General features: G+C 34.7%; 1 protein-coding gene across 1 annotated transcript; it reads right to left on the reverse strand.

The window, feature by feature from the left end:
* Nucleotides 1–5,168: 5,168 nt before the first annotated feature.
* On the reverse strand, nucleotides 5,169–9,644 carry LOC125072229 (carboxypeptidase B-like). The gene is made up of 6 exons (XM_047682754.1): nucleotides 9,577–9,644; nucleotides 8,595–8,798; nucleotides 7,463–7,571; nucleotides 6,865–6,987; nucleotides 6,151–6,339; nucleotides 5,169–5,833 (listed from the first exon to the last, which is right to left on the reverse strand). The coding sequence occupies exons 1-6, from the start codon at nucleotides 9,642–9,644 to the stop codon at nucleotides 5,228–5,230; spliced, it is 1,299 nt and encodes a 432-aa protein (XP_047538710.1). The 3' UTR covers nucleotides 5,169–5,227.
* Between the last annotated feature and the right edge of the window lie 1,038 nt (nucleotides 9,645–10,682).

The raw sequence follows: 10,682 nt of genomic DNA on the forward strand, positions 1-10,682 counted from the left end.
GAAAACCGGTGTGCGCGGATACAGGTGCACTGTTCCTCGCTCTCATTATATGGGACGCTACATTCGATTCGAACGGAAAGAGTCCAGGCGCAGAACCAATGGCTTTAAGACTTTTTGTACATGGGAAACATACTTCTATCTTCCAGACTTCGGGCTATGATTGATGATGATGATTTTGTTTACCAAAACCCATGTTTGGCCGAACCTCGGGACCAGCTTCTATCTCAGTCAATTGTTATTTATTACAGTACCAATGTCTATGGATAGTCCTACCCAACTATCATCAGGTGGCCCATTTACCAGTACTTACCCATACGTCTTAAACAGATTCACAATTTACACTCCATGGATCTAATTTAATAGTTCTCAGATTATAGTTTAGTTTTATATGTCATTGATCGGGTAAGCCAAGCTATTATTTGAGAACTATTAAATAAGATTCATGGAGAATAAATTGTGAATCTGCTTACGACGCATAACCCTATTGCATTAGAAGACCGTGTATTTATTTTGGTATATTAATTATTTTCTTGTTCTCATTATTCTTATGATAAATAAGAATAATGAGAACTATATAGTTTCTGTTATTTGGATATTCTTTTTAATTTAATTGGATTTTTATTCAACATATCATTTTCGTTTGTCTAAAGTTTTCTATACGATGATATCCCGACCGACCGAAAGATTTCTGCCAATGTAGACGTTATTAAAAAAAACTAGTGCAGAGCACAAGTATAAGGGCAAACACAGATGCACTCCCTATTGCCTTTGTTTTGAAGGTCTGAAGGCAAATTAAACATGGCCGGATAGAGTTAAGGCGCAGGGGGCATTACCAATTTTCAAACTCCAGATTGTTACTGAGGAGATAAAAGGTTAAAGGCGAGTGAACCAGCGTAACTACAGGCACAATGGACATAAGATCTTAGTTCCCAAGTTTGATGGCGCATTGGAGATGTAAGGAATGATTATGTATTTCTTATAGTGCCACTGTCTGAGGGCGATGGTGACCACTTATCATCAGGTATTTGGCTCATTGGATATCATAAAAAAAACTTCAAACCTTTGGATGACCCGACCTAGTGTTTGAAGCCATAACATCCATCAACGACCTTAGACCACTAGACCAACAAGGCGGTAGCAGTTAGTATTATAATATAAAGCACATATATAACGCTTGTGTTTCCAGTCGTAAATCAGTGGTTATTGCGAATTGATGGCTGTTTTCAATACGCTTACAGAGTTTGACATTCGCTTATCATAAATAACGACTGTCAATGACAAATAATTCATACCCTTATATGTAGATAGAAATTAGGTCGCTAGCTCAATCAGCGCGCTTAGACGAAACGAATTCGATATATTTCGAAGCTATTTTCGCTTATACAGGTAGCGATATGTGCATTCATTATAAATTGTACTGGCTGATGTTGTAGATTTCCAGCTAATAATAAATTACGATTGATATTTGTAAATATATGAACATAGACAAAAGGAGCATATAAGTCCTTTTGTCTAACTACGTGTAACTCGTTCCAGTACATAAGACTTTGACACCGTTATACGTGTACTTATTTGGTGGTAGGGCTTTTACCGCCAAACAGCAATACCGAGTATTGTTTAGCCAGTCTAATACAGGTACAAAGGACTTCGGTCCAATCATTGGATTGGCGATGTAATACGGTTAAATTGATGGGTACCAATGTCCATGGAAAGTGGTGACCATCAGGTGTACCCATTTGTGCGTCTGCCTACCAATGTTATAAAAAGGAAGAAAATGCCACTCTCATAGTGCATACAGAACATTAAACTCAATACATTGTTTAATTACATCTATTCTTAATAATACCATCCACTAATTTGTACAAAACTTACACTGGTTCTGATGTAGGGTCAGCGACGATACTATTACATGCCCGCACCTCCTCACAATAATTAATAAACCTTTCGAGGACACTCCACTATTACATGGTACGTGTCTTCTATAATGTATAAAGTCTGCATAAGGTATAATATCTATAATAAGGTCGGCAAAATTGTACGCCTCTTTTGTAATTATTTATTTTGTCTGTGTCTGTGTGTGGTGGACAATAAAGTATAAAGTAAAGTATACTGCAATTAGGTGAAGGTATTTGAAGCATAAGGGAACCAAAGTTATTTAATGGAATGTGACCGGAACGAAGTCGATCGGCTGTGACAATTGAAGACCTGCTCATATTGGCACCATCAAACCAATGACTTTTCTGTAGTCCGGGCTGAATTGTTCTGCACCAGATCCCCTTAGAAAGCGATTGCTCATCAAAATACTCTCTCAAAAATTTGCAAAATCTATGTTTAGCTAGATATAATAATTCGGAATAATATTGTAGGCAATGGTAGTAAATACTATATAATAATATCCTCTGGACCAATGTGAGTAGTCATCCATTGCAACATCAACAAACTTTTTTATTTTGATGAGATGAACTAAGAATGGATTCTAAGATTGTATAGGCTCTCGGAGAAATATTCTTTATGTAATCCCTGTTCCAAATGTAATAGTGTTTATTCTATTTCATTACAAATTCGTTTACTTTTCAGTGGTATTGCTTTGTTTAGTATCAATGAAAATAATGGAAAAACAAGAAAAAAACCATTTAAGGTAATATCGTCACTGTAGCGAGATCACGTTGAAAAAACTAATACGGGGTACAGTATTATATGTTCTCGAAGTAATGTCATCGGCGGTAAACGAGATCTTCAATTTTGTTGTTTCAAAAAAATGTTTAAATACGATTTTTTTTATCAAGTTTGATTTGTATTTATATATAAACAAAATACCATTTATCATCACGACATCTTCTGATTGACTTGTAATTAAGCATGTAGGTGTTAACAGTAACAGCTTGTAAATTTCCCACTACTGGGTTGAGGACTCCTCTCCTATTGAGGAGAAGGTTTGAAGCATATTCCACCACGCTGCTCCATTGCGGGGAAATTTTATCTTCAAGTGGGAAATGGCAGGGGTGACTTTCTATAAATTCTAGCCGTACGAATCGGTACGGGAATCTAGTTCTATAAGGTAACGAAAACATAAATTTCACGCTTGTCACGTCAATAGAATAAATTTTAAGCTGCTTAGATAATATTCTACACTAAAATATTATCCGAAACGTGACTTTTTTCGGTTAGGCATTCTAAAAATAAGTCGCCTAATTTATTAGTACATATTTTAAATTATTTAGGCTGGTTATATTACTCGACCGACTGTCGGTGAGTATATCAGACTATATGAATAGCATTCATGTATGTAGTTTATAAAATCTTTAAATGCCATCCGTAAATACATGATGCTAAGCATTGTGTGCGGGGGTCATCGGTAGAGATAATTAAATATGGGCGTTTAGTGCTGAACCGTATGGTGGACCGACTTTCCATTGTGTAACGACTGTACCAGTTTGGAAAGCACTGGCGTATAGTATGGCGACAATATGGCGTACAGCGTATACAAATATAAGTGTCCTCACACTTATATTATTATACGAACAACGGAACGAATTCAAGCGCGGAACAAACACTTTTACATCCCGTACTCGGTAGTGTAAGCCAGGGATGTTATGAATGTATGTAATTTCGGATCTGGGTGGGGATACGGATATGGGAATAATATTTAACCGGTTTCAGATACGGTTACGGATTGTTTCGAATAGTTTAAGTTATGTATATTAAATTACGAGCTGTACCTGCGCTTGTACCCGCGATAAATTTATAAAACATAAACCTTCAAACCCCCGTTTTGCTTCTTTAGGAATGGAGTTTCGTAAAATCCGTGGATGCCTACATCCTACAAGGAACCTACCTGCCAAATTTCAAGTTTGTAGGTGTTATAGTTTCTGAAATTTCATGATTAATCAGTAAGTGGTATTTCGCTTCGATATATATAGAGCTATAGCAAAGAAAAATGTAAATAGCTTTAAAATCATTGAGCTAATATTTTGAAGTATAACTTTAAGCGAGAAAAAAATAATCAATTTTTATATCGGATTCGTTTAAGGTTGCGGATATATTATTATATCGGATATCCGATAGTTTCGGATACGAATACGGAGCTCCATAACATTCCTGGCGTAATCATAGCCAGCTTCCAAAAATAATTGTTATGCAGAATTTATTACAAGAAGAACTCATTACTGTTTATTGGGATTTGAATCCAGGATCACTAGATCACTAAACCAATAAAACAGACGGCAGTTATTAATAATACTAATCGCACGTGAATCCAATTATCACGTTTTGCTTAGTTTATGAATTGTTGTGAAGTGTCCCGTAAGCATTGTGTCAAAATGTTCATCTCGTGACGTGTCGTAATGAACAGATTTATGTGCAGCCTCCGCTTTACAATACTCCATCCGTTGTACGTGAATATCTAGAGCAGATAAATCGAGATAATTCATATCTCATATATATTTTGTTGCATTTGTAACTTAATTAATTACATTACATTTTTTTACATTAGCAGCCTGTAAATTTCCCACTGCTGGGCTAAGGCCTCCTCTCCCTTTGAGGAGAAGGTTTGGAGCATATTCCACCACGCTGCTCCAATGCGGGTTGGTGGAATACACATGAGGCAGAATTTCGTTGAAATTAGACACATTCCTTCACCGCCGAGCACGAGATGAATTATAAACACAAATTGATGAATTATAAACACATGAAAGTTCAGTGGTGCTTGCCTGGGTTTGAACCTGAAATCATCGGTTAAGATGCACGCGTTCTAAACATTGCTATCTCGGCTCTTATATTCTAGTTTGTCATGGAGTATTTGATATATTATATTTCATTTCAGGATTTCAGCTATACACATTTACAAAGTTATTATCGCAGCTGATCTTTCATTTTCATCTGTCATTGTGAAAGTAAATACCGCGGTACCGGATTTTGTCGAATAAAATTTGGCAACAATTTTCCCAGACCAAAACAGCAACATAATAAACTGAAATTTTTAAACCATCTTTAAGAAAGGAGAGACAAGGCAAGGTATTATATTTTATAGAATAATGAATGCTTAATATTTTTTTATAGTACCAGTTCTTGATGATTTGTTTATGATAAATTACATTATTGTTATTATAAATTAACGAAAAAAATAGTATCATGTTTTTGGTGATAATTTAATGGTGGTAAGTGCTATAGTGAAAAAACTACAAGTTATATTCATTTGGAACATTTTATTAAATGTAGATATTAAAAATTAAACCATATTACGGCGGATATTGCGTAGGAAAATAGCACCTGCCTTAATTCCTTCCCACGTTTGAACTGCAGATGGTTTAATAAAGTCAGGATCGACAAAAAACCCAATCATATTCGTACCAGAGTTCCTAAAACCTGGAAGTTCATATGTATATGACAATGGCACACCAGCTTTTAGACCATAATCCATAGCAGTACCAGATGCAGGGTAGAGTACGAGGGCTGAGTTACCGACCCTGTAATTAATGTTCCAATCTTCTTTAACTTCATTGATAGCTGTGGCCATTTGTATTCCTCCAACGTGCAAAGTAAATGCATTCTCGGGGAGGTCGCCAGTTCCCCAACCGTAAAGAATCAAATTACCAAAGCTGTGTAAGTCCAGGAACATTTCAATACGATCATCACCATGTAATATGTCTCTGATGACTTGCGTTTCGAGCTCAGAAAAAGCGTGTGTACCACTGTAGTTTATAGTGCAAACATTGTTGGTTAAATTATTGGACCCTAAGTCGTAGAAGACGTCGAAGTTTCTATTGAGATCGACGCCGAGACAAACATCACCGGGTAATAATCCATTCCTGCGGTTTTTATGCCAGAAGCGACCCTGTAAAAGACAAGGCAGAAACTGAGATTTTGTACATTATAATACCACAGCGTACTAAATCCACGGTCAAACAGAAATACTTAATATGATTGTATTTCAGTTTTAAGGGCATGCGAGCCGGTGTACTTTAGTTCCCAAAGTTATTAGTACATTAGTTATGTCATCCATTGTTAATATTTTACACAGTAGCATAATGTATGAGCAGTGGTGCCCATCAGGTGGCCTAGTTGCATGTCATCCTATATGAAATACAGAAATAGACGCAACTACATTTGATGCGCGTTCAGAAATGATCATTGTAATTATGATACACTTACTCCTTCGTGACTGAATTCGTAGCCGTCTGGGTTGGCGACTGGCATGATGATCCAGTCGAAGTCATCAATCAGATCTTGATCAGTGACATTGACGACTAGTTTCTCGATTGCGTACAATGTAGCTGGAAGTGTGATCCATTCACGAGCGTGAAGTAGCGATTCGACGAAGATGATTGGTTTACTTGCGTTCTGTAATAAAGACGAATACAAGGGCTTAGCTTACGCATAAACTTAGGTTTGATTTTTCCGGTTGAACCTACTTTCCTAACTTTCCTTTCCTTAGCAGTTGTTGCTTTAAATTTGCTCGATACTGTAAAATAACGACTTATATTAATTAATTAAGCTACTTGCATTATTTGACTGATATTTGCAAGACAAAACTCTACAACTGTCAGAAATTGAGATAGGCATGATACTTGCTTCCTTCGAGTATCCTGTTTATGTCAGATCTAAGGTACTCTTCTAATAATAAAGGTACATTTCGATTTAAAAAAAACAATTTTAAATGCCTGTCCTATAAAAGGATTAATATCTTTAACTTGGTCTATTAAAAAAAATAAAGCTCAAGTCAAACATTTATAAATTAGGCATATTATTAAACATCTTCATATAGATTTAATACAATAAAATCTACTTTTCGAACTGGTGCCAGTTTAGCATTTAATGTAATATGACGATCCAAAAATGCAAATCCTAAAATTATAGAGATCTCACCTCAAATTTGCTGTTTGAAATTTTTAAGTAGTTCATGTCTCTGCCTTCAAAAGACTTTCCTCCATTGACTAAAGTGACTACATCGGGATACGCTTCAGCTATTTTTTTGAGGTAATTGTTGACCTGTAAAAAAACATGACATGTTTCACGAAATGTTCTTCATTTTCGAATAATACAGATCAAAAGTAGTTTTTGTTTTCTAGAGTACTTGAGTTTTCATAATGATATTTTCCAAAATAAAACTTTATAATTTAATTCTGATCTTGAGAAGATTAAAATTTGTTATCGTTATTTTAGTCTTACGGGTTTTAATTTTTAAAGGCGACTTAAAATTATCAAAATTAATCACTCTTTTTATCAGTTAAGAAGCTAGTTAGAATACTAATTCTACGTTCTTATTCAAATTATTTTGTTATAATTACTAAAGACTTTTCATCAAATAAATTCTTAAAAAATTAACATACTTAAACTACTCGTAGACTTATTATAAACAAATTAAAATTAGTCTACATGTTAAAATTTTATTGTTAAATATAATATCAGTGAATGTTTTAATGTGTATGTTTTAAAATAAATAATAATAAGAATGAAACTGTACCTCAGTGAGATTGTAAATATCGTCAAAGTTAACTAATAAATCATTATCAGATCTCATAGCTCTATTTCTAGCTTTGTCAGCCCTCAATTTGTCTTCAAGCTCCAGTGACCTGAAATAGTAGAATTTTTGAACAATTATATACCTACTATCGAATTTAACAAGATAGTGTTTTTTGTAGTGTTAACGATATTAATTAAATCTTGGTTCTTAGTATACAAAATCTTTATGGAAATGTTATTTTTATTCATTAGTGAAAAACTTATTTTGTTTAAAATAATTATTATTAGATCACAAAACATTGTTGCTGTCAATGTAAGACTCAAGCGGTACAATCATCCATGCAGAGAGAACTAATTCATTAACAAACGCATTTCCAAAAAGGGTTGGCATGAATCGTGAGATAATACAGAGAAGATGAGAGAGAGATATGAGAGATATATGACGACATTAAAATGTGTATTATGTGTGTATGTATTGGGGTAAACTATAATGTGTGTGTTGTGTATGAACTTAATTGAAGAACATCTAGTTCTTATAGATTTGATCGTTGGAACTAATGTCTCAGATAAGTACAATTTCAAATCACTTAAAATTCAAATATCAAATGTTATTGAATTTTGGAATTTAGAATAAATACTAGAGGATTATTGGCTTAACAAATTTATTTATCACTTTTGGGCAGTAATACGTGTAAACGAATTCCCGCATTTATCGCTGATTTTTCCCGTTATTTGATAAAATTAAATGATTACTAATTGGGTATATTTTTTCTCAGTTTTTTTAGTTGACGCCGTTTAATAATTTCTAGTATTCTACTATTCTAGTATTTTGAAAATCGTAAGATGCAATTTCACATACGTTTGTAAAATAAAAAAAATCTTGGTAATGTTATTTGCCGGAAAAGTCGAATGATTTATGAAATTATTATTATAAATTTTAATTACGAATTTAACCTGTGATCCAATTTCCAAATAACGAAATAACGATAGAAATATATTTAATTTCCAACGAATAAACATTCAACAATATAATATTGTTTCAGAATCTATTGAATTATTGTCAATTTACGACTGAATCTGGAAATTTTAATTGTTTTGAAGTTTTTCTTTTTATTTTCGTGTATTATACTCACTCTTTAATATTTTCAACTTCAATAACGAACTCTATCCCCTTAGAGTTGAGCTCATTTTGGAATAGCTGGACATAGTCTTTGGGTACAAGAACTATGCCGTCTCTTTCTTGTGTCGCGTACATCCATATATCCAGAGGATAATCCAGGGAATTGAAGTAGTTAATCTGTTCGACATCTTTGACTTTTACTTTGAAAAGTGCGGACCTGTTGAATTAAAACAAGGTTAGTTTAGTTACTGTAAAGGACGTTAGACTCTTTATACTAAGTACTTTGAGTAATATAGATTTTATACAAAAAATTATCAACACTGAAACTTTTCACAAAAGCGCTATTCTGTTAGAATTCATTTCGCCTCTTACTGGTTAAATCTTGTGAAACCGATGGTAATATGCAAATTTGTGGTAGGGCTTCATATTAGTCCGTCTATCGTTATCTACAATACATTTTGTTCCCTCGCGGCGAAGGGAAACATGTGCGTGTTTAATTTCAATTTAATTCTACCACCTGTGTACCCGCTCTCCCGTTTGTGTTTGAAAAAGCTTCAAACTTCGTGTCAAAAAAGGCGAGGTTGCCTTAGCCTAACAGTGGCTCTTTACAGACTGTTATTATTTTATTTAGAAACCTTTAAATGATGAAGAGGCCGTTTCCCAACAGTGGGCCATTAACGAGTTACTGGTAATGGACTGGATAATATGTAGTGTTTTTTTATGATATAGATAGGTGGACGAGCAAATGGGCCACCTGACGGTAAGTGGTCAACACCGCCCATGGACAACTTACATCCCCAATGCTCCACCAACCTTGGGAATTAAGATGTTATGTCCCTTGTGCCTGTAGTTACACAGACTTACTCACCCCTCAAACAGGACGAAACAATACCGAGTACTCTTGTTTAGCGGTAGAACATCTGTTGGAACCTAACCAGAAGGGTTTGCACAAAGCCCTACCGCCAAGTGATTCTTTAGTGGTACGTTAAACTTACTCATCATACTGCTCGTGCCTCGCGTATACACAGCTCACACACACAAATATACCCAAAAACCACCGCATAACTGTATCGTAACGAGACTACGAATCGTATGAATAAAGTCAATTCATATTATATTCATTAAATATTATCTGATAAGAGAGTTTTCGATTAAGTGTTTAGTTATCTGACTTATTGTAAATGCAAAAGTGTATTTGGACGTTTGTTCGTCCATAGCGCCAAAACTATTTATATTTAAGTACCTGGACGTTTTCTTCATTTAATATATTTGGCAAATTAACTATCTGATGGTATGTTTCTTGTGTACTTAGTTATACTGACTCAAAATGCTGTTTGGTGGTAGACGATGAGTGGGTGGTACCAACTCAGGCGAGACATTGAAAATGTCAGTGTCTCTTTTGTTACGTTAGTTTGCACTTAAACATATAAACAACCTCTTCTCTCGTTTGATTGCTCACTCTACCACGCTGCTCCAATGCAGATTGGCAAATTAACGTGGCAGATTCTCATCCACGTCGTGCAGGTTTCCTCACGATGTTTCCCTTCATCACCATTGTGCGATCATTAAATTTAAATTCAGAATCATTCACGTCCTATAACCACGGAGCCAACAGCGGCTCTTTATGCAGCGTGTGAAGCTATCTTTCATTACTTTTTTTTTTATTAGAGTCAACTTACAAAAAGTACACCATTTATATGTTTTAAAATAAAGGTAATTACATTTTTAGCTGAGTGTTGTTTTCGATTAAAAGTTATTCCAACAAGAATATAGAGAAACAGATAAATATGCAGATGACACCGCACTGATATTTTCCAATAAAACATGGGATCTAGTTAGAGCTGATGCAGAAGTAGGTCTTGAGGTAGTTGCAGAGTGGCTCAAAAATAATCTGCTCACCCTCAATACCCAAAAAACAAATTACATTTCTTTTTCACTCAACAATAGAACGCAACCGACTAATTTTGATGTTAAAGTACGTCATTGCACAAATACCTTGCGAGCCACTGGATGTAATTGTTCTTTTATAGAAAAGATGGATAACATGAAGTATTTGGGTGTATTGATGGACTACAGGCTCTCATGGCATGCTCATATTGAG

This window comes from Vanessa atalanta, chromosome 21, assembly GCF_905147765.1.
Source record: "Vanessa atalanta chromosome 21, ilVanAtal1.2, whole genome shotgun sequence".
Classification (NCBI taxonomy): domain Eukaryota; kingdom Metazoa; phylum Arthropoda; class Insecta; order Lepidoptera; family Nymphalidae; genus Vanessa; species Vanessa atalanta.

What these genes read in the sequence shown, in the direction of transcription:
- LOC125072229 (XM_047682754.1), bottom strand. Translation starts at nt 9,644, where the DNA reads ATGCGGTGGTTTTTGGGTATATTTGTGTGTGTGAGCTGTGTATACGCG. An exon ending in AGGCACGAGCAGTATGATGA is followed by an intron (nt 8,799 to 9,576) that starts GTAAGTTTAACG and finishes TTAATTCAACAG; the next exon opens with GTCCGCACTTTTCAAAGTAA. An exon ending in GAAGTTGAAAATATTAAAGA is followed by an intron (nt 7,572 to 8,594) that starts GTGAGTATAATA and finishes CTACTATTTCAG; the next exon opens with GTCACTGGAGCTTGAAGACA.